Genomic DNA, 12,384 nt, shown 5'->3' with positions numbered 1-12,384 from the left:
GTTGGCCTGATTTGTGTCTATATGTTTATGTGTTCACTCTGCATCCTGAGCCTCTCACCCAGCTGCCTCCATGACTCCTTTGACAGCCTCTTCTACCCTCAACCAACATCCTTATCTTGTTGCGTTGAACCTGCTCTATATGCCTGTCTGCCTCCAAATGTGTCTCCCTGAGCTAACCATATGCCCTTTCTGTCTCTATACATTCAAGTTTCTCTGGCTCTGACCTGGCCAACTACACCCCTGTCCTTTCCTGTGTCTCCTTCCAGACTCTTAAATGATTCACTGACTCTGTCTGAAGCTACTGTTTCTCTCTATATGATCTTGAGTACACGGCTTTCATCCATGCCATCTTTAGTGTTAACTTGGAAAGTCAGTAAGTATTCAGTACTGAGTTTAGAAGAACAAGAAAAGTCGGGAAAAAGAACAGGGCCATTAAAATAAATGTTAGGACAGAAACTCAAGATTGGTTTAATTATTGTTTGAAGCAGAAGAGATTTGACCACAAGTCAAAGACATTTTTAAATTTGGGGAAAAAAATTTTTTTAAATATATTTTTAACCCCAAAGAGCTGACTACACAGATTTTATTTCTACCTTCACCACAGATACAGACAAATCTAAATTATCAGCAAATGTGACACTAAAAATCAAGATGAGAGACACACAGGTTCACTCCTTCTGCATATATTTAAAGTTCTTCTATGGAGAGAAAGCACACCTTTTACTTAACATTGACGAAAGTGACAGTTCAGTTTTGAATCTTTTATATTTTTAAGGAAAATTTAGAGCTTCTAAAAGATCTAACTCTTGCTCAGGAATGGAGGAGGAATATTATTTCAAACTAGAAATTTAAGGATCTGTATTAAATAAGAGATGATGAAAAAGGAGATGCTACAGCAAAGGAATTCCATTTAAGAAAGACTTGCTGAAAAGGCTGGAGCTGTCCATCAGCTCTCGGCTTCAGTCTGCTGATTCTGCAGAGGCAGTTTCTGGTTCCTGATCTAGGGATAAGCTGGAATTTAATTGGTTACAGATCAGTAACCAAACTAACAATGATGTCATTTATTTAAAAAAAAAATCATCAATGAATCACTATAGCCTCTGAGCTCCCATTCCGCTCTATTGCATTTTCTTGTATCTGGGGCAGGATGGCTATTACAGCTCTGTTATGTTGTGAAACAGATCCTATAGTACAGAAAGGTTATATCAACGCCACTTCCAGGATGTTACATCCAGGCAGTGGAGCCCGTGAAGTGCTTGGTGAGGCCATCTTAGCCAGGTTAACACCTTCTAACAAAGCTCCAGTAGTCTTTCTCCTGCCCACATGAAAGCAACTGCACGCTGTTCTGGCAGGACCCTCCAGGTACCTCACTCTATCTCTTCTGCCTGCCTCCATTTCACCCTTTCTTCCCTTTGACCAAGCTGTTGGATAGCTTCTTTCCTGATCCGTTTATCTCCTCTCTTTCCTGATTCTTCATCCCTGGAATGATTATTATTCCTAACAAGAAGCCAGGTTAATTGATACAGCGAGTTGCTAGGGCCTCTGGAGTCACTTCACCATGCAGACTTGTCTCTGGGATGGAGCAAGGGATATCTAAATAAAGATCTAGAATGGGAGGTGGACAGCGGTAGGTGGGGAACATTAGAGAAGGATACCAGTGGTGGTAGTGCATAAATACTACCATAGTGGGAAAACATCTTAATAAGTAGAAAAAGAACTACAGTTAAAAGAAGAAACACAAGAATAGATAGTATTATACTGCAAAAAGAGAATGTTGAAGCATATAACAACATGAAATAAACCAAAGGCTTAGAAAACTATATATTTTCATCAAGTCAATTTCCCTCATAGGTTTCTATGTTAGGGTTATAGTATTACTTAAGAAAACAGAAAAAGATATAAAAAACAAATTCTTGCTAAGAGAAAAAATGACCAATAGCAGAAATTTAAAGCTATCTGTGATGTGGCTGATAATGGTTGCCTACCAGTTGTGGCTCCTCCTTCTTTGCTTATTGATTTTATTCAAATACTGACAGTTATTTGCTTCAAAGGACTTTGGGACCTTCCCCAGCCCTCGGAGGTAAGTAACCTTAACTATCTAAGCACCAATCATGTGATCTCATGACCTCTGCCAATGCTGATTTAGAAATAAGCACATAAAGTAATCTTGGCCAGTGAGATACTGGGAAATACAGTAGGATGAAGACTGCGCTCCGGGAAAGCCTTCTTCAATCTTAGAATAGAACACAGAAAGAGACAGTCCATTTTTCTGCATTTGGACGTTTTCACCTACATGTGACACCTAGAAAGGCATGACTGACTACCTTAGGCTAGCTCCCCTCCTGGTCCTAAGAAGACAACCAATAGGCTGATTTCAGCAGATTATAAACATGGAACAAATCTCAATTCTTGAGGATATAACTGAGTTGTGAAATAAATTCTGACCTGTACTCCTCAGGAATTCTGGTCATGCTAGAGAGGTTTCCTTATTGTTAAAGTTACTTCTAGTTTAATTTTCAGTTATCACAGGTAAAGGCAGACTAACTGATCCACAGTGCTAGACTAGTAAGTTCGTAACTTGTACAAATACAAAGCTTTCTGTACAACTAGATTGTTTTTAACCACCCAAAAGAAACTCAATTTGCTCAGGACTGCCAGGACAGGTTTCTCTATAATGCTGAAACCAGAGGGTATAAAATACTAAAAGTGCTCAAAAACGGTACATTTACAACTTGACTACTGAGTTCTATGAAAGGGTATAAACTCTAAGCTCTCAGCTTTTTCTTCTTAATTTAACACTAGAAGGAAAAAGGAAACGGGTAGAGTAGGAAAACACTCACTGACTTCAATTCTCATTTATGCTTTTCAAAGACTAGAAACCACACGTTACGGCATGGCAAACTAAGGCTTCCTCTGCAAGTCAATTAGGATACTTTCAAAAAAATAGGAGGCCATAGTAAGAAGTACTAACCTATAAGTAACACCTACTTTACTTCACTTTCAAGGAAGGTGCACTGAAAACAAAGCAGGCAAGAAAGGTGTGATTAACATGCTTCAAAAACAAAAAAGCAAATGCTGTATTCCTAAAAGCAGTGGTTTCCATTCAGTAGGCTGGGGCTGGTCTGCCAGACTGTAGCCTATAATCACTGGGTTATAACTCTCATAGGATATCAGGGTGGTTAATACGTTTGCAGACCAGCATGAACTTTCTGGCAGCACCAGAAATTTGAAAACCACAGCCTTAAAGAACTTCAGCCTTCAGAAGTTGGCTAGAAAAAGTCAAATATCCCCAAGAGGCGCTACCAATTTAGGTTTAGCTAACAATTGGCTGAGCTGAGCAGGCCTATGCAGAGTGAGTACTTGAAGTCAAATCTGACTATTTAAAGATTTTTGCCTAAGGCCCACACTGTTCTGCATTCAGCACAAACAAACTTCATCACAGGCAGAAGTTAATAAGGCAAGCGTGGCTTAGAATCTATGAAATATTAGTCTTCAGTCTCCTCTTCAAAGTACAGGCAGTTAAAACAAGGGCAAGCTTAAAGTGTTCTTGGTAAGAAGAGCACAGGGATTGCACTCACCTCTGTTTCAGGGCTGGTATTTCTGTGGGTTCTGGCTCAAGTATTTCATAGGCCAAGTTCACATCCTCTGTCTCCCGAAGCAAAGCATAAATGGGCTCAATCTGTTCATTAAACCTTGCCAAAAGTGTGCGTGCATCTTTTTTGGGCATTGCTGATTCATCTTCTTCTACCTCTGTATGGCAGAAAGTGCAGCGGAAAGTTCCTACAGAGGAAACAAAAAAAGTCTCAGGTCAAGGAAGAGAAAGTCTTCAAGATTAGCCTTTAGAAAACAGTTTATATCTCCACTCCTCTAACATGTTACTATTAAAACTTACAAAAATACTGAAAAGTTGAGCTTTTCAGTGAGCATCCACATGCCCACCAGTATCTTGCCATATTTGATTTATCACACTTCTACCCATCTCTCATTTTTGATGCATTTCAAAGTACTTTCTACCCCATGACTGCAGCGTAGCACACAGTTTTTAATCATATTTCTAACAAACTTATACTTATTTTAACTTAACACCAAATTTTTCACCATTTACCAGTGAAACCTGTACCTTTTCCCAAAAGCTGGTATAATTACTGCTTATTTAAATCTGTAAAATACTGAGGTTCTAAGGGGTTAAGTAACTTGCCCAAAGGCATACAACTACTAGTTGTGCTGAAATTCACACTCTTAAACATTATAGTCTATACCACTAGCCCCACCTGGATCTCCAGTTTGGCTCTTATTACCAATGCCAGGGATATATGCATCCTTCATGTCTATCCCAATTTACCCGAGTAATGGCTTAAAATAGACCACAGAAGTACTTACTGCCTGGCACAGTGTAAACATGCAAACATTTAGCTTTAAAAAGCTCCATATGTGATTGATAGACAACCCCATCCCCTAACCCTCTTCCATGGTAAGGAATAAACTAAGCATCTCTGTCTCAATACAGCACTAGAACTTGCTGATATATTTCAAGTAGAATAAGCTTTTTACTGCTTCTCACACGGAAATAACCAATACAATGTAAATTCTATGTTCACATATCCTGTCTAAAACACTCTTCAGCCATCTGCCTGCTGTCCAAATGGTACCTAATCTTTTACACCTATTCCGACTAAGTGTGAGAGAAAATCCCTCCCAACTAGGAGATAGCCCAGCACTCATAATTAGGCTGTGAGGCGATCTCACAGATTACCAATATCAGTAAGGAAGGTCTTCTGTGACCATGATGGAAATGATGCAAAGGCAAGTCTGAGTCTAAGTACAGACTAAAAAAGGTCTCTAACCACAAAAAAATTAAATGAATCTCAGCTAACTGGGACTACTGCTTTTTAACCAAGTACAGGTATTTTTTGTTTTTAATTTTTATTTATTTATTTTTTGTTGTTGTTAATTTTAATGGGGTGACATTGATAAATCAGGGTACATATGTTCAGAGAAAACAGCTCTAGGTTATTTTGCCATTTGCTTATGCTGCATTCCCTTCACCCAAAGTCCAATTGTCTTTCGTCACCTTCTAACTGGTTTTCTTTGTGCCCCTCCCCTTCCCCATCCCCTCCCTTTCCTCCCCCCCCACCACCCCGTAACTCCCACACTCTTGTCCATGTCTCTGAATCTCATTTTTATGTCCCACCTATGTATGGAATCATATAGTTCTTAGTTTTTTCTGATTTACTTATTTTGCTCAGTATAATGTTATCAAGGTTCATCCATGTTGTTGTAAATGATCCGATGTCATCATTTCTTATGGCTGAGTAGTATTCCATAGTGTATATGTACCAAAGCTTTTTAATCCACTCGTCCTCTGACGGACACTTGGGCTGTTTCCAGATCTTCACTATTGTGAATAATGCTGCCATAAACATGGGGGTGCATTTCTTCTTTTCATACAGTGCTATGGTGTTCTTGGGGTATATTCCTAACAGTGGGATAGCTGGGTCAAAAGGCAGTTCGATTTTTAATTTCTTGAGGAATCTCCATACTGTTTTCCACAGTGGCTGCACCAGTCTGCATTCCTACCAGCAGTGCAGGAGGGTTCCCTTTTCTCCACATCCTCGCCAGCACTTATTCTGTGTTGTTTTGTTGATGAGTGCCATTCTGACTAGTGCGAGGTGATATCTCATTGTAGTTTTAATTTGCATTTCTCTAATCATTAGTGATGTTGAGCATTTTTTTATATGCCTATTGGCCATCTGTGTGTCCTCTTTGGAGAAGTGTCTATTCATTTCTTTTGCCCATTTTTGGATTGGATTGTTTGTCTTCCTGGTATTAAGTTTTACAAGTTCTTTATAAATTTTGGTTATTAACCCCTTATCAGACGCATTGTAAAATATGTTCTCCCATTGTATAGTTTGTCTTTTTATTCTGTTTTTATTGTCTTTAGCTGTGCAGAAGCCTTTTAGTTTGATATAGTCCCATTTGTTTATCCTGTCTTTTATTTCACTTGCTTGTGGAGACAAATCGGCAAATATATTGCTGCGAGAAATGTTAGAGAGCTTACTGCCTATGTTTTCTTCTAAGATGCTTATGGTTTCACGCCTTACATTTAAGTCTTTTATCCATTTTGAGTTATTTTGTGAATGGTGTAAGTTGGTGGTCTAGTTTCATTTTTTTGCAGGTAGCTTTCCAATTTTCCCAACACCATTTGTTGAAGAGGCTGTCTCTACTCCAATGTATGCTCTTACCTCCTTTGTCAAATATCAGTTGTCCATAAAGGTGTAGGTTTATTTCTGGGTTCTCAGTTCTGTTTCATTGATCTATATGCCTGTTCTTATGCCAGTATCAGGTGTTTTGAGTACAATGGCCTTATAATATAACTTGATATCCGGAAGTGTGATACCTCCCACTATATTATTGCTTTTCAGGATTGCTGAGGCTATTCGTGTTCTCTTTTGGCTCCATATAAATTTTTGGAATATGTGTTCTATATCTTTGAAGTAAGTCATTGGTATTTTAATCGTTATTGCATTGAATTTATAAATTGCTTTGGGTAATATAGACATTTTAATGATGTTTATTTTTCCTAACCATGAGCACGGTATATGCTTCCACTTGTTTGTATCTTCCCTGATTTCTTTTATTGTTTTATAATTTTCTGAGTACAAATCTTTAATCTCCCTGGTTAAATTTATTCCTAGGTACTTTATTTTTTTGGTTGCAGTGGTAAAGGGGATTGATTCCTTAATTTCTCTTTCTGACAGTTCATTGTTAGTGTATAAAAATGCTTCTGATTTCTGAGTATTGATTTTATATCCTGCCACCTTGCTGAATTCATTTATCAGGTCTAGTAGTTTTTTGACTGCGACTTTAGGGTTTTCTATATACAGTATCATATCATCTGCAAATAATGATAGCTTTACTTCTTCTTTTTCTTGTCTGATTGCTGTGGCTAGGACTTCCAGAACTATGTTGAATAAGAGTGGTGAAAGGGGGCACCCCTGCCTTGCTCCTGATCTTAAGGGGATTGCTTTTAATTTTTGCCCATTGAGTATGATATTGGCTGTGGGTTTGTCATAGATGGTCTTTATCATGTTGAGGTATGTTTCCTGTATTCCCACTTTGCTGAGAGTTTTGATCATGAATGGGTGCTGGATTTTATCAAATGCTTTTTCTGCATCTATTGAAATTATCATGTGGTTTTTTTCCTTCCTTTTGTTTATGTGATGAATCACATTGATTGATTTGCAAATATTGTACCAGCCTTGCCTCCCAAGAATAAATCCCACTTCATCCTGGTGTATGATTTTTTTCATATATTGCTGGATCCAGTTTGCTAATATTTTGTTGAGGATTTTAGCATCTAAATTCATCAGGGATATTGGCCTATAATATTTTTTCTTTGTGTTGTCTTTGCCTGGTTTTGGAATCAGAATTACGCTCACCTCATAAAAGGAGCTTGGAAGTCTTCCTTCCTCTTGAATTTTTTGAAATAGCTTGAGAAGGATAGGAGTTAGTTCTTCTTTGAATATTAGGTAGAATTCACTTGTGAAGCCATCAGGCCCAGGACTTTTCTTTTTTGGGAGCTTTTTGATAACTGTTTAAATCTCATTTGTTGTTATTGGTCTGTTTGGGTTTTCTGATTCTTCCAGATTAATTTTTGGAAGAGTATATGTTTCAAGGAACTTGTCCATTTCATCTAAGTTGTCTAGTTTTTTGGCATACAATTCTTCATAGTATTTTCTTACAATATTTTGTATTTCTGTTGTGTCAGTTGTTATTTCTCCTCTCTCATTTCTAATTTTATTTATTTGAGTCCTCTCTCTCTTTTTCTTGGTGAGTCTGGTTAAAGGTTCATCGATCTTATTTACCTTTTCAAAGAACCAGCTCCTGGTTTCAATGATCCTCTGTATTGTTTCTTTAGCCTCTATGTCATTTATTTCTGCTCTGATCTTTATTATTTCCTTCCTTCTACTAGCTCTGGGCATTACTTGCTGTTCTTTTTCTAGTTCTTTTAGATGTAGGGTCAAGTTGTTTATTTGAGCTCTTTCTAGCTTCTTGAGGTATGCCTGTAATGCTATGAACTTCCCTCTCAAGACTGCTTTTGCTGTGTCTCATAAATTTTGAGTTGATGTATGCTCATTATCATTCGTTTTTAGGAATTTTTTAATGTCTTCTTTGATCTCATTGTTTACCCATTCATTATTTAATAACGTGCTCTTTAGTTTCCAAGTGTTTGAGTATTTTTCAGTTTTTCTGTTATGGTTGATTTCTAGTTTAATGCTGCCATTGTGATCAGAGAAAGTGCTCGATATGATTTCAATCTTCTTAAATTTGTTGAGACCGCTTTTGTGCCCTAATATGTAGTCTATTCTAGAGAATGTACCATGAGCACTTGCAAAGAATGTATATTCTGCTGTTTTAGGGTGAAAGGTTCTGAAGATATCTATTAAATCAAGTTGATCTAGTATGTCCTTTAAGTTTGCTGTTTCTTTGTTAATTTTCTTTTTTGAGGATCTATCTAGTGATGTTAGTGGGGTATTGAAATCCCCTACTATTATAGTATTGCTGTTGATCTCACCCTTTAAATCCATCAAAGTCTGTTTTATATATTTAGGTGCTCCTATATTAGGTGCGTAGATATTTATAATGGTTATATCTTCCTGTTGGATTGCTCCCTTTATCCTTATGTAGTGACCTTCTTTATCTCTTACTATAGTCTTTGTTTTAAAATCCATTTTGTCTGAGATAAATATTGCTACCCCAGCTTTTTTTTCATTTCCATTTGCGTGACATATTTTTTCCATCCATTTATCTTCAGTCTATGTGCATATTTTTTTTTAAGGTGTGTCTGTTGTAGACAGTATATGTATGGGTCCTGTTTTCTTATCCACGCAGCCACCCTATGTCTTTTGATCGGATCATTTAATTCATTTACATTTAAGGTTATTATCGATATGTAATTGTTTATTGCTATTTTATTCTTTAAAATTGTATTCCTCTTTTGCTATATTCTTTTTCTCCTTTGATCTGTTTACAACAGGCCCCTTAGCATTTCTTGCAGCCTTGGTTTGGTTGTAGTGAATTTCTTGAGTATTTTTTTGTCTGGAAAGCTTTATATTTCTCCTTCAATTTTAAATGATAGCCTTGCTGGATAAAGTAGTCTTGGTGGTAGGCTCTTGTTCTGCATTATTTTGACTATTTCTTGCCATTCCCTTCTGGCCTCAAGTGTTTCTGTTGAGAAGTTGGAAGTCATCCTTATGGGGGCTCCTTTGTAGGTGATAGTCTTTTTATCTCTAGCAGCTTTTAATATTTTCTCTTTATCACTTAGCTTTGGTATTTTAATTATGATGTGTCTTGGTGTTGATTTCTTTGGGTTTCTCTTTAATGGAGTTCTCTGTGCTTCCTGAACATGTGACATGTTTTCCTGCCTTAGTTGAGGGAAGTTTTCAGCTATGATATGCTTGAACAAAATCTCTACCCCTTGTTCTTTCTCTTCTTCTTCAGGAACCCCTATGATGTGGATGTTATTTCTCTTCATGTTGTCACAGAACTCTCTTAGAGTTTCCTCAGACTTTTTGAGTCTCTTTTTTCTGCTCTGCTTCCGTGCCTTTATTTATCATGTCCTCTAACTCCAAGTACGGTTTTAAACTGACCTTGTTCTTCTTTCCTCCTAGATAAAAGTTAATTAAGAAAATCAAAGAATTATCCTCACTTCTTTAGAGCACCCTATTCAAAGCAAACCCATCTCACTTCCCTGAATCCTCCCCAAAATTACCTAACAAAAAGCCTAGATTCCCTGTCCTACACAGTCTTAACTTGGACACTAGATGATTCCCCATAGCATGTGGCTTCTCTTGTTGCAGAAAGCATCAATAAACCCAACTTTGTTTACCTATGGGTGTGTTACTGATGGTCACTGGCTAGTGGGCATCAACATAAAGATTCTAGCTTAACCATCTGGACAAATATACTATTTACCAAAATAAAGACAAAAAATGTAAGTTCTTTTTTCTTTGAGGGGAAAAGATAGAAACTTGCTTTAAGTATTTCAGTCATGTTGTCCAACAGTCATCCAAATGGATGACTTAGAAGCCAACATATTACAGCTGCTTAAAGCTCAAAAGTGACATGAAGACTAGAAATTATATTAGAATCAACAACATATAGATGCTCACTGAAGCCACAGAGTAGAACAGAGTATCCAAAGAGATTAAGGAAAGTGAGAAGTATAAGTCCAAGGAAAGAGAAATCCTTAAGACAGAAATAGTACAAGGATAGGATGGTATTTCAAGGAAGAAGCGGTTTGGTGTTAATTTTTCTAGGTCAAAAATCATTGAAAACTAGCTTTTATATTTAAAGGGTAATTCATGACCTTCAGTAGAGAGGTTTTAGTTGGTATGCTACTTCAGATTATTTTCTTACTATTTCAGGCTGCTGCAGCCTTTTCTCTCCAACAGAAATAGAAAGAATATAATCTATGCAAGAGTTAAAAAAGAAGCCATATAAAATAAGGTCTAAACCAGCTTTCAAATACATGCTGAACTTAAAAAAAAAATGCTGATATAGGACTTACATTAAATGTGAATGATGGGCACTTATGCCCTGGCCAGGTAGCTCACTTGGTTAGAGCATCACCCCAATACACCAAGGTTGTAGGTTCGATCCCGGTCAGTGCACACACAAGAATCAACCAATGAATGCATAAATAAGGAGAACAACAAATCAATGTTTCTCTCTCTATCTCTCCTCCTTCCTCTTCCTCTCTCACTCTAAAAGCAATTTAAAAAGAAAAAAAGATGGGTACTTACAAAGACTATCAATAAAACCTAGAGAATACTGCAAAAAAGTTATCTAATTCAGTAGTTTTCAAAGTTATATTTAAAGAAACTCCATGTTACAAGTGAAGAAGTAACTAACATATAAACATAAAAGCGCCTGACCTGTGGTGGCGCAGTGGATAAAGCGTCGACCTGGAAATGCTGAGGTCGCTGGTTCAAAACCCTGGGCTTGCCTGGTCAAGGCACATATGGGAGTTGATGCTTCCAGCTCCTCCCCCCTTCTCTCTCTCTCTCTCTCTCTTTCTCTCTGTCTCTCTCCTCTCTAAAAATGAATAAATTAAAATAAATAAATAAAATAAAATAAAATAAATAAAAAAAATAAACATAAAAGCAAGTGTTATGACTAAAGTGCAGAAAAACAGGTAAGACAAAAGGCAACATTATAATCCTCTGGACATGTCTTCAAACCATGACAAACCCGCTCCTTAAAGTCTTGCACCGTGCACACTTTGCTGCAGAGCCTTTGTACTTGCTGTTCCCTCTGCCCAGAATCCTTTTCCTGCAGATAGGTGAGTAGCTAGTCTCCTTACTTAGTTCAATCCTTCACTCAAAAGTCACCTCAGTAAGGCTTCCCAAATCAACATTACCTAAAGTTTCAATATTGTCCTGTCCTCCCTTTTTCCTTAAAATTTGCATTATCAAACATATTATATATTAATATTTATCTAGTTTATTAGATAACAAATCATTAAAATTGTTATACCAATTTATTAAAAAGTGTCCTCCCAAATGCCCCATTTCTCTTTTGAAGACAAGATACATTCCAAACTTCAGCTTTAAATAAACAAATGCCCTTGTCAATGTTGCTCATCCACATAAAATAGCAATGCTTAGAGATCACTGTTAACTTCATCATTTGATAGAAGGGCAATCTCACAATAACAGTGCTTTAACTTGAATAAATTTGGTTTGTGGGGGGAACATAAGGGACCTGAACTCTAGCCTCATCCAGGTAACTTCCCAAAGACCCAGGTTTAACTGAGATTAAGATTTACCAAGAGTTATTTGTAGAAGGGCCAATTTTCCAGTTCTAAAAATAGTAGCTTAAATATTACAGTCAAGAACTATGAAAAAGCTGACAATTTATCCTACTTATAAGTTAATAAATTATCCTGCCAGTTTCACAGATGTTGGAGAAAGAGACAAGACTCCTAGGTCTAAGACAACTTTATTATGGCAATAGCAGTAGCCAGTGTCGGCCTGTGTGACAGTTCTGTAAACCCCTAATTCTTATAGGGTGAGACAAAGAGGGCAAAATAACAACTGAACATGTAGGGGGTTATGTTATAGGAGAGAAACCTTAAAGTTAAGGAACCCAGCTATTTTAAATCGGCATAACTCTGCCAGTCCTTTACTCTGGAGCTGTTATCTTTACTATACTGAACTGAACAAATGCTCTGGAGGGAGACTTTTTTTTTCAACTGCAGTTGACATTCACTACACAATACAGCACAGTGGTTAGACAATCATATAATTTACAAGTACTTGCTGGCACCATACAGTTATTACAATATTACTGACTATATTCCCTATTCTGTAGTAGTTTACA

The 12,384-nt window shown here is 37.1% G+C and overlaps 1 protein-coding gene across 1 annotated transcript in view; it reads right to left on the bottom strand.

Annotated features, from left to right (window-relative positions):
- Positions 1-12,384, bottom strand: part of GTF2E1 (general transcription factor IIE subunit 1) — a 55,819-nt gene that overhangs the window by 14,003 nt on the left and 29,432 nt on the right. The window contains exon 3 of the mRNA XM_066347466.1: positions 3,579-3,780. Coding sequence (XP_066203563.1) covers positions 3,579-3,780 — 202 coding nt within the window. The remainder of the gene's footprint in view (positions 1-3,578; positions 3,781-12,384) is intronic.

The sequence above is a fragment of the Saccopteryx leptura genome, chromosome 8, assembly GCF_036850995.1.
Source record: "Saccopteryx leptura isolate mSacLep1 chromosome 8, mSacLep1_pri_phased_curated, whole genome shotgun sequence".
Taxonomy (NCBI): Eukaryota; Metazoa; Chordata; class Mammalia; order Chiroptera; family Emballonuridae; genus Saccopteryx; species Saccopteryx leptura.
Note: the sequence above shows the minus strand (reverse complement) of the source record. Positions and strands in the feature narration are given on the sequence as shown.